The sequence below is a fragment of the Patagioenas fasciata genome, chromosome 16 (genome assembly GCF_037038585.1).
Source record: "Patagioenas fasciata isolate bPatFas1 chromosome 16, bPatFas1.hap1, whole genome shotgun sequence".
Taxonomy (NCBI): Eukaryota; Metazoa; Chordata; class Aves; order Columbiformes; family Columbidae; genus Patagioenas; species Patagioenas fasciata.
The window spans coordinates 5,350,868-5,361,929 of NC_092535.1; the positions used below are offsets into that span (position 1 = coordinate 5,350,868).

Genomic DNA, 11,062 nt, shown 5'->3' on the forward strand with positions numbered 1-11,062 from the left:
TCCCCGCCCCCGGTCACGCGGCGGCGCGCGGTTCCGGGGCGTCCGGCCCGGCCATGCTGCAGCGTCTGGGGCTGGTGGGCACGATCGCCGAGGGGGACGCGGGGCCCGAAGACCCTGAGTCTGGGGGCTCTGAGGATGAGGAGGTGGGGCTGGGCAAGATTTCTTGCCTGGGCCGTGGCCGTGGCCGGGCCGGGCCGGGTCGGGTCGGGTCGGGTCGCGCTGGGTCGAGGCGGCCCGGTCCCGTCTGGCCGTCCCGCGGTTCTCATCACTCGTGTTACCGCAGGAGCTGCGCCGGGCGCCGGGCCCCAGACGGCGGGGCCCCGCAGGCGGGGACTTCAGCGCTGCCTTCGTCTTCGGTGAGACGGAGGCCGGCGGGGAAGGCACCTGGGCGGAGGCGCTGCGGCAGCTCCGCGGGAAGGTGAGGCCGGGCCTGGGGCCGGGCTGGGGCTGCGGCCTCCGCTCTGTCCCGGGCCCTCCTACAGCTCCGCTCTTCTCATTCCCTGCCCAGAGAGCAGCCACGACGCTGGATGAGAAGATTGAGAAAGTGAGGCAGAAAAGGAAGTTCCAGGTCAGGGTCTATCTCACTACTGAAAAGCCTGGTGTGGTGTGGGCTCCTGCCGTGCTCTCTGCCCTGCTCAGGTTGCTCAGAGCCCTGTCCAGCCCGGCCTGGGATGTCTCCAGGGATGGTTCATCCACCACCTCTCTGGCCAACCTGGGCCAGGCTCTCATCATCCTCAGGGGTAACACCCCTGCAGCAGCGCCGCCTTCCTGCCTCATGTCCAGCCTGAATCTCCTTTCCTTTAGTTTAAAACCATCACCCCTTGTCCTATCACAACAGGCCCTGCTGAAAAGTCTGTCCTCATCTTTTTAATGGGCCCCTTTTGAGGACTGAAAGGCCACACTAAGGTCTCCCTGAAGCTTCTCTTCTCCATCTGAACACCCCAGCTCTCTCAGCCTGTCCTCCCAGCAGAGCTGTTGCAGCCTTGGATCATGCCTGTGGCTCCTCTGGCCCTTCTCTAGCAGGTCCATGTGTGTCCTGTGCTGAGGAACCAGAGCTGGACCAGCACTGCAGGGGGGTCTCAGCAGAGGGGACAATCCCCCCCCAAACCTGCTGCTCACAGGGCTGGGGACAACTGGCCTTTGGGCTGTGAGCACATGTGGTGGCTCTTGTCCAATTTTCATCACCTTGACTGGGTTTGTAGCCACACGTTTCATTGCCAAACTGATGAGAATGCAGAATTGTTAATGCTTAAAGTCATGCAAAATCACGGATCCGTGAATGGGCTCATAATAACGATAAACAAAAGCTCATTTTGTGAGCTCACTTTGTTTCTTTTTATTCCTTTCTTTTTAAAACTTAAAAAAAAAAAAAAACCAAACCACAACATATTTTTCTAGGAAAGAGAAGCTAAACAAGCAAAAGTGAAAGATGAAGATGCGGAGACTGAGGATAATCAAACCAAAAAGGGAGAGTGTGAGGATTTTAGTAGGGATGAAGAACAAGAAGATGTGGAGTCTCAGTATTCATTGGATGACGAAACTATCTTCACAAAAGCAGGTATTAGCGGTACACAGAGAGCTGGTCAGGAGCGAGAATCTGACAGACTGTTGGCTCACAGGAGCAGAGTCTATAGTGAAGCTTTGCTGGGAGTGGGCAAGAACCTCTTATTTTTGTTGTCTTCCTTCTGCAACATTCCTTCTGATTTTGGTCAAGCTTATTTTGAGTGGTAGCCATAGTACTTTAGTTGAACTTGTCCCTGAGGAAGGATATTTCCATGGTATTTTACTCCATTGCATGCCTGTACTTGTTTCTGAGGCCTCCCCCTCAATAACTCAGAGCATAAGGTATGAGAAGAAGGTAGTCACCGTATCTTGTTATGCTTGTTAATTCCTGTCGTATTTCTCTGTCTCTGCAGATACAGTCAAAGTGAAGGAACGGAGGAGATCGAAAAAGGGAGAAGTGGTGAGTGTTGCACAGAATGATACCGAGTCATTCTCCAGCATTTCTTCTGGAGCGATTTGACTTTAGTTAGAAAACTGTAGTTCAAACAAGATCCCAGAGCTCTTTGATAACATGTTGTGCTGCCACCTGTGTTGTTCCAGTTTTGTTGTTGTTGCTGTTTCTAGGAAGCAGAGAACTTTTTTGAAGATGCCTCTCAATATGATGAGAACTTGTCATTCCAGGACATGAATCTTTCACGACCTTTGCTAAAGGTATTTGCCTGGTTTAGTTATTACATATGTTACTCTGAAGAATGTCGTACAGCCTCCCCTCTACCAGTCAGAACTGTCAAACTCCTATTCAGCCTCTCCGAGGAGGAAATCATGTGCATGCTAGTGTGACAGTACTTTAGGAGCCTCTCAGGGCAACCTGTGCCAGTGCTCAGTCACCTTCGTGGTGAAAAAGTCTTTCCAGGTGTTCAGAGGGAACCTCCTGTGTTTCAGGTTGTTCCTGTTGCCTCTGGTCCTGTCACTGGGCACCACTGAACAGAGCCCAGCTTTGCCTTCTTTTCACCCTCCTTCAGGTGTTTATGTACATGGATAAGATCCTCCCCAAGTCTTCTCTAGGCCGGACACTTCCAGTTCGTGTCAGTCTTTTCTCATATCATAGAATCATTTAGGTTGGAAGATATGTTCAAGATCATTAAGTCTGACCATTAACCCAGCTCTGCTAAGTCCACACCTAAACCTTGTCCCTAAGTGCCACATCTAGATGTCTTTTAAATACCTCCAGGGATGGTGAGTCAACCCCTCTCTGGGGCAACTTGTTCCAATGCTTGACAACCCTTTCAATGAAGGAATTTTTCCTTATATCTCATCTAAACCTCCCCTGCTTCAACTTGTGATCATTTCTTCTTGTTCTGCCACTTATTACTTCAGATAAGAGACCAACCCCCAATGGGTTGCTACAGTGCCTTTCAGGTAGTTGTAGAGAGTGATAAGGTCTCCCCTCAGCCTCCTTTTCTCCAAACTAAACAACCCTAATTTCCTCAGCTGCTCCCCAGAACACTTGTGCTTTAAACCCTCCACCAGCTTCATTGCTCTTCTTTGGACACACGATGTGTGAGGTGCTCCAGTCCCTTCATCGTCTTTGTGCCCCTGTCTCTCTTGTACTGGGGAGCCCAGAACTGGATGTAATACTCCAGGTGTGGGCATACCAGAGACAGAGTTTAATAGCTCTATCTCCTTTGCAGGCAATCACAGCTCTTGGCTTCAAGCAACCAACGCCAATTCAGAAGGCTTGTATCCCGGTGGGTCTTCTGGGGAAGGATATTTGTGCCTGTGCTGCCACTGGGACAGGTAGGGTGTTCAGCACGGCACAGGAGATAAGGAGAATTAGCTATTCACAGTAACTGATGATTCTTAATTTTCTTCCTTAGGTAAAACAGCTGCCTTCATCTTGCCTGTCCTTGAGCGTCTGATTTACAAACCTCGTCAAGCTCCAATAACACGAGTATTGGTCCTAGTGCCAACACGAGAACTGGGTATTCAGGTGCACTCTGTTACAAAACAGCTGGCGCAGTTCAGCACTGTCACAACTTGCCTTGCTGTAGGTGAGTATTAAGTTGCTCATGTGAACTGTACAGCTCACAGAAAACTGCTATACGGAACTGGGAATTCTGTGTTGTAAAACTGGAGGCTGTACGGTTATTGCAGGCATGCTTCTAGTAGATGTGCTATGGTTTAAAAATCTCACTTTCTAATACTGTGCTGGATTGTTTTTTGTTTGTTGGCTTCTGAGGAATAAAAAAAAGATCACTTCTAATTGTGAATGTGGTATTAATCTGAGATGTTTTCAGTTCCTGAGGCAGTGTGCACCCTGCTGAACCTGCTCAGGGAGTCAGCAACCTGTGTTCACTCTTTCAGGCGGCCTGGATGTGAAGACTCAGGAAGCAGCTCTGCGCTCTGGGCCAGACATTCTTATTGCCACTCCTGGGCGACTGATTGACCATCTCCACAACTGCCCTTCTTTCCACCTGAGCAGTATTGAGGTGCTGATTTTGGATGAGGCGGACAGGTAGGCTAAGCAGGACAGCAGTGAAGAATGAGATGGTGGTTTTATGCTTTCCTTTTCCCAGGTTATAGGGTAGTCTTGGTTGCCCTGCCTTATGTAATATTTCTTAGCTTAGCCACCTTCCCTTGCTGTTTTTGTCCTATGTAGGATGCTGGATGAATACTTTGAGGAACAGATGAAGGAAGTAATCAGGTTGTGTTCCAACCACCGTCAGACAATGCTTTTCTCTGCCACAATGACAGAGGAGGTAGGACGGGCTGCTGAAGGCAGAAAGTTGGACAGAAGCTTATCTAGCCTTTTACCAGAGATTACGTGGACCTTTTTTTAACCTGTTTTGGTAGGTCAAAGATTTGGCTTCTGTTTCCCTGAAAAATCCCGTCCGAATTTTCGTGAACAGCAACACGGATGTTGCCCCTTTCCTGCGGCAGGAATTTATCCGAATCAGACCCAACCGAGAGGGGGACCGTGAGGCCATTGTATCAGGTTAGTGATGAGCAAAGAAAAGCTGGAATCGGTAGGTGAGGATGAAGCAGGCTCCTGAGAGGACTCTCTTTCAGCTCTACTGACACGAACCTTCCCAGACCATGTGATGCTTTTCACCCAGACCAAGAAGCAAGCTCACCGCATGCACATCCTGCTCGGGCTGATGGGTCTGCGGGTCGGGGAGCTTCACGGGAACCTCTCCCAGGCACAGCGGCTGGAAGCGCTCAGGTATTAGCAGGCTTAGTTGGCAGTCACAGGCAAAAAGAAGTTAGGGGTTGGAAGTTTCAGGGCAAAAGGGGACTGCTGTTATTCATTGCTAATGCATTTGCTGTCTCTACTCAGGCGCTTTAAGGATGAACAGATTGATATTCTGGTAGCTACAGATGTGGCTGCACGTGGACTTGATATTGAAGGTGTTAAAACAGTGAGTATTTATTTGCAGTGCTGAGCTTTTAATGAGTCCTTTAATGTTGTTTTCCCTACTAACACTGTTTCTGTTACAGGTAATCAATTTTACCATGCCCAACACCACCAAACACTACGTTCATCGAGTGGGTCGGACAGCAAGAGCAGGCAGGGCTGGTCGTTCAGTTTCACTGGTGGGTGAGGAAGAGCGCAAGATGCTGAAGGAAATTGTGAAGACTGCCAAAACACCAGTGAAAGCCAGAATTCTCCCCCAAGGTATGGACTTCACTGAGGTAAAAAGCAGGAGAGCAGTAAGTGGGGAGGATCATGGTACAGAGGGACACTGAAAGAAGTGCGGAAAAACAAGATGGACTTCACATGAGCTGCTTCTGATGTCCACACACTATTGTTTTCAGATGTCATACTAAAATTTCGAGAGAAGATTGAGAATCTAGAGAAAGATGTGTATGCAGTTCTGTGTTTGGAGCGTGAGGAACGCGAGATGCAGCAATCAGAGGCTCAGGTAAGGGTGTTATTTTTAGAGGGTTTTTTAACCTTTTTTTTTAGGATCTGGAGTAGATACAGTGTGCAAGGAGGTTACCCTAATGTACTTAAGCTGCCTACTTTAGAAACGGAAGAAAGAGCTGTTTCTAAGCCAATACGAGCTCACTTCTTGCCTGAATTATCGCAGATCAATAGGGCAAAGAAGCAGCTGGAGACAGGAAAACAAGAGACTGCGGGTGAGAGTTTGGAGCGGAGCTGGTTCCAGACCCGTGAGGAGAGGAAGAAAGAGAAACGTGAGTCGCGATGCTGCTGCCATGTTAAACGCCATAGCTGCAAATGGACTCTCTACTAAGAGGCTCTTCATTCTGTGTTTTTCTTTGTGTCTCTAGTGGCTAAAGCCCTGCAAGAGTTTGACCTAGCATTACGAGGCAAAAAGAAAAGGAAGAAATTTATGCAGGACAGACAGAAAAAAGCCCAAATGACAGTGAGTACAACTATAGATAAGTGGGACCCTGGGTGAACTGTCTTAGTTTTCCCTTAGCACAACCTCACAGTGCTGTAAACTTGCATTTTAACACCTTCCAGCCAGAGGAGAGGTCACAGTTTGAAATCTTGAAGTCTCAAATGTATGCTGAGCGGTTGGCAAAAAGGAATCGCCGAGCAAAGCGCGCCAGAGCCTTGCCAGAAGAGGAGCCAGCAGCAGTGTCAGCAGGTGGAGACTTGTTTTACAGCTGACCTACCTTATGTCAGTTGCTTTGCATGTTTGCAGAGAATCATTGCTTTCCCTGATGGTCAGGCTAATTCCGTGCTGGAGGCTTCCAGGCTCTAGTAAACAAGATGATGCTGTGGCCTCTTGGCAGCCAGTGCTCTGACTGTTGTCTCTGTGTTAGGCCCCAAGCGGAAGAAGAAGCAGTCTGTGTTTGATGAAGAGCTCACCAACACAAGCAGGAAGGCTCTGAAGCAGTATCGTGCTGGGTAATGTCTCAGTAGTAATACATCAGTCCAGGCTTTAGTTGGTGGTATTGTTTTGGGTTTTTTTTTTTTTGCATCTCTGGACTTTGGGATACTTTGATATTGGGGGGAAGGTGGGCAGAGCAGAGATTCTGGCAGGAAGTACCTGTGCTATTGATGTACTTTGGTGTTTTTTGTCATACCTCCTCCCCTCCCCTCTCTCTTAAAAAGACCATCATTTGAAGATAGAAAACGCTTGGGGATGGCCCAACATAGGAAAGGAGGAAACTTCAAATCCAAGTCCAGGTATAGCTCCCTTCACTTTCTTATTCATGGTTTGTTGGTTTTGGGTGGGGTTTGGTTTTTGTTTGTTGGTTTAGGGGTGTTTTTTGTTGTTGTTTTGTTCCCACCCCCAGCTTTTCCCTGTCTCATGATTGTGTAAAGGTCCTTGCTAAAAGATTTGTTGGTTCTGCAGTAGGTCACCCTCCTACTGCAGGTCTGATGCAGTCAAGGATGCTGCCTTGAATAGCACACTGCTGGGCTTGGGACAGCACTGCCCACAAAATGCTCAGTGCTGTTCCTTCCCTGTCATTGAGAGCTCGGCTGATGCAATGTCATTTCAAATATCTTCTCTTTAAGGTACAAGAGAAAGTAAGAATTGTTGGCAATTACAAAACGGGCGATTTGGACAAAGCAGACGTTTCAGACACTCTCTCAGGACCTGGATTTCTTTGTACTGCGAGGAGAAAACTTCAGTAAAATTAAGCAGCTTTTCTTCACGTTCTGGAATAACTTTGGGATGTTCGTTACTACCTAGTTGAAGACTCTGTATGAAAACATCTTCAGCAGCCCATGCAATAAAGGAGTGATTTTTTTTTTTTTCTAAAAAGTTTGTTGTTTTATAGGATAGTCAGAGCAACTAAGAGCTGGGATTTGTTACATCTTTGTATTATATTTTTAGTACATGTAGGTGAAGTTGTCTTTAGTGCACAAACTGGAGAATGCGTATTGTTTTGTTGATGTACTTCCATTATCTTGAGTAATTAATTTGGCTGAAAAGGATATCTATGGTTGAAAGCCTAATTCTAAAATACGGAAAGTTTTTCAGACTACCTGCCACAAAGGTGGTTTCAGAGGCAAGAGTGACAGGAAGGGGGAGGTGAGGGTCAGACAGCTTTCTCCTACCTGAAAAGAAAGCAGCTGTAAAATGAGGCAAGAAGGGAAGACTACAACCAGAATGCAGGCGGTTTTACATTACTGTATGCAATTAATGATGGGTTTGCCCATCCTGGCTTTGCAGCTCCACCTATAAAGATGGAGCAGGTTTACTGCAGGCTCATAAGCAGCAGTAATGCAGAGCCTAATACAGGCACCACTGCACTTGCTCCACTCTGAGTAAAGCAGGGAGAATTCTGATCAGTAAACCATTCTTAATTTTATCAAAATGGTAAATCCGTTCTTTGAATTTTTACCATCTCTACAATCCCAACTTTTTTTTTTTTTCATCAGCCTTGCTAGATTTCATTCATCTGCTTTAATTCATGTAAGGAACACAAACCAATACAGACCTAAGTGGTCCATGCCAGCTGTTACCATCTGAGCTGTCAATACTTACTGAGCTTTTTGCTTCAAACCTGTTCTGGGGTGACCAAAGTGCAGCAGTGAAAGGTCACAGCTGCACTCCTGAAACAGACTGGTACAGCAGTGACTCCAAGTACTGGGTTTTCCAACTTTATTAAAAAGAGGCAAACTTTACAAGCAGTAAATATAAAATATACATAGCAAAGTTCTGACAGGTGGTACTGCTTGGTATATCTCCTTAATCAGTCTTCTCACAGTTGAAAGGTACGATATAGAATATCTTACGGCCTTGGTGGACGCATGCCAGGTGGAGGGGGTCCTGGGGATAAAGGAAAGAGTTGACGAGGAAAGAAGAACTAAACCAGAAAGACTTTTTGCCATCCTCAAGTGGTCTCAGGGCCCTTTTTTGGCACTGAGGCCTTTATTGACAACTAGCATAGCTAGGGAGGCATTGAAACATATCACCCCTCAAACATTTCATTTATGTTATGGCTCCTTACAGCTTCTAGGCATTTAAAATAAGCTCTGCTTACCTCTCATTCCTGGGGGCGGTGGTCTCATGCCTGGCGGGGGCATCCCCATGGGAGCACCGCGGCCGGGGGGCATGCCCATCGGTGGGCCCATGGGCGGCCTCATGCCTGGGGGGGGTCCCATCATCCCTTCAGCAGAGAGAGAACAAGCATGTAAATCCTGCTGGATGTTCAAGGCACTGGTTGGATAGCGAATAATGCTCTATAATACCAAAGCTTCATCAGACTTGGATAAACAGCTCTTTATCGCAAATTTTGCCACATAACCCGAGCCCGTTGCTGCCCTACTCTGTAGAGTAACTCCTACCTGGTGGGGGTGCTCCCCTGCTCATGGGGGGGGGTGGGCCACCACGCCCCGGTGTGTACTGAGTCGGGGCTCCCGCTATGCTTGCAGTGGCTGCTGCAGCAGCCGCTGCCACTGTTCCACGACCCTGAGGTGTCATCACCTGTAAACAGAAGAAATATGTTCACAGAGAAAGAGCACATCCGCTTCACATTAATAACTAAAAATTAAACAAGATTTAAACCATTATCCCTTCAGAAAATTACACTGGTCTCCTCTTACTGTATTAATTGATGCTACAAACCCGCAACACAATTCAGTGGATACCACTCAAATTCTGTGCAAGAAGCTGCACTTTTTAAGTCTCTTCTACCAAAAAAAGACAGAGTTCCTAGGGGAATCTGGTACCAAACAAGCCTCATGGACTCAAACTCTCTGGTAACAGAAACTAAGATAACAGTTCTTTCACTCCACCAGTTTTCTTGCATCACGTTGGTACAAAGAATTTAAAGCGACCTCAGAATATACCAGACAACTCTTTCTAATGGGTTATAGTGTCTCACCTGTTGGGACGGTCCCCCCACTCCTCGGACCGGGCCAGCTAGTCCTGCTGGGGCCTGCGGCATGGGTGCCCCGGCTGGCACACCCCTCCCGGCTGCTCGCCCAACGCCAGGTCCTCCAGCAGCTCCGGCCAGTGGCACTCGGGCAATTCCAGTCTGAAAACAGATCCCCCCAAAAGAAAGATCTATTAGAACAAAGCCCCCAGTTCTAGGGACAGCCACTGCCCCCCTTTCTCCAGTTAATGTCCAACCCCACAAAGGAATCAGAACTTCAGTGAAATGATTTGGACCCAGACATAAGAGCATCTGGAAGCCCAGGACAACGCTGCTGTAGCATTTTCCTGCAAAGAGGAATGTTTATCAGGCATCCTCTCTCCTTAGTTCTGTGGTCATTCTCCTTACATCTTTTGGAGGTGGCCCTTCCACTGTCATGGACACCAGGTTTTCTCCTCGCAGCAACACAAGACCAAGAACTCGTTTCTCTTCCCGCTCTGGCTGTTTTGAATTTTTAGGTCTAGTGAGAAAGAAAACATTGCAAGACATAGGAAAAAACATCAACGCTGCCTTTTGAATCTGTAACAGAATACACAATGGGACTGCTCCAGAGAGAAGCTACCGCAAACCCTGCATTTTTGTATGCCTCAAACTGAGCACATAGACAAGTTCAAACACAAGATACTTCTTGTCTCCATGGTGCTTCACCCTTTTAGTGACTGTGTTGGCACCACATAAAGGTCTATTTTGGTAATTAGGGGAGGACTGGAACTAAGTGCACCTTGAGCCTCGGTAGCCTGGAGATTTGGCTAACGAGGCTCAAACCAAACTGTTTCTGCAGGAGCGGCAGCAGACGCTGGGGCAGCGGCCCGAGCGGCTCCACGGCCAACGCCGCAGCGGGACCGGCAGTGCCCGGGGAGCGGAGCCGGGGGAGCCGCGTCGCTCACTTTATCTTGCGGAACTCGTCGCAGTCGCAGAGGATGAGGTTCATGTGCTTGTCGAAGGCCTTGAAGGTGCCGATGAAGACGCGTCCGTCTTGCAGGATGCACCGCATGCGGTAGTCGATGTGCTGCAGCATCTTGCTGCTCTTTCCCACCGTCTGCAAGAGATCGTCGTTACCCCGCGGGCCAGGCCCGACCCCGCGGCCCCCCGGAGCGCCCAGCTCACCATGGCTGCGGCTGTGAGCGCTCCCGCTCCGATCGCCGCCCGCTCCGCCGGAAGTTGCTACGCGCGGCTGCCGCCGCTTCCGCCCGCCCGCCCGCACGCGGCTGTCCCGCCAGCGCACCGCCCCTTCCGGCGCGTGGAGACGCACTTCCGGGGGCGGGGCTGGGGCGGGCGGTGCGGCCGGCGGAGGCGGGGCCGAGGCTTCGCGCTCCTTCAGGCGGGTGTCGTGCGTAGTCGCGGCGCCGCTCCGGTGTTCCCCGCCAGCCCGGTGCGCAGCGGTCCGCACGGCTGCAGGGAAAGCTGCTCTACGTGAGCCCCGGGCGGTCATAGCCGGTCATGGAGGCGGGGCACTGCTAGCAGTGGGCACTGCCGTGAGCCCTCCCCTGGCGGCCCGAGGGAGCGGAGGGGCGTAGGGACAAGGGAGACTCGGTTAACGTAACTCATGTAGTTTGTGGACGTGGCTGTCACCCTCGAGTGGTGACGGGACCGGCGGACGGAGCAGCCGCTGCTGCCGCGCGGGTTTGCTCCGCGCCGGGGCGGGGCGGGGCGGGGCGGGGCCGGCCGCCCGCGTTCTCCATGGCAACGTGCTGCG

General features: G+C 49.8%; 2 protein-coding genes across 2 annotated transcripts; one reads left to right on the plus strand and one right to left on the minus strand.

Moving 5' to 3' along the window:
- The first annotated feature begins 1 nt into the window (after position 1).
- Positions 2-7,420, plus strand: DDX27 (DEAD-box helicase 27). Its single transcript, XM_065850155.2, has 21 exons — positions 2-143; positions 284-418; positions 509-568; positions 1,399-1,558; positions 1,917-1,963; positions 2,128-2,214; positions 3,195-3,300; positions 3,381-3,554; positions 3,868-4,018; positions 4,163-4,262; positions 4,357-4,498; positions 4,573-4,726; positions 4,841-4,922; positions 5,002-5,179; positions 5,320-5,426; positions 5,595-5,700; positions 5,797-5,891; positions 5,993-6,119; positions 6,298-6,382; positions 6,590-6,664; positions 6,998-7,420. The coding sequence occupies exons 1-21, from the start codon at positions 54-56 to the stop codon at positions 7,011-7,013; spliced, it is 2,277 nt and encodes a 758-aa protein (XP_065706227.1). The 5' UTR covers positions 2-53; the 3' UTR covers positions 7,014-7,420.
- Positions 7,421-8,073: 653 nt separating this feature from the next.
- Positions 8,074-10,625, minus strand: SNRPB (small nuclear ribonucleoprotein polypeptides B and B1). The gene is made up of 7 exons (XM_065849818.2): positions 10,474-10,625; positions 10,254-10,405; positions 9,715-9,826; positions 9,316-9,468; positions 8,777-8,915; positions 8,473-8,598; positions 8,074-8,258 (listed from the first exon to the last, which is right to left on the minus strand). The coding sequence occupies exons 1-7, from the start codon at positions 10,474-10,476 to the stop codon at positions 8,221-8,223; spliced, it is 723 nt and encodes a 240-aa protein (XP_065705890.1). The 5' UTR covers positions 10,477-10,625; the 3' UTR covers positions 8,074-8,220.
- Positions 10,626-11,062: the final 437 nt, after the last annotated feature.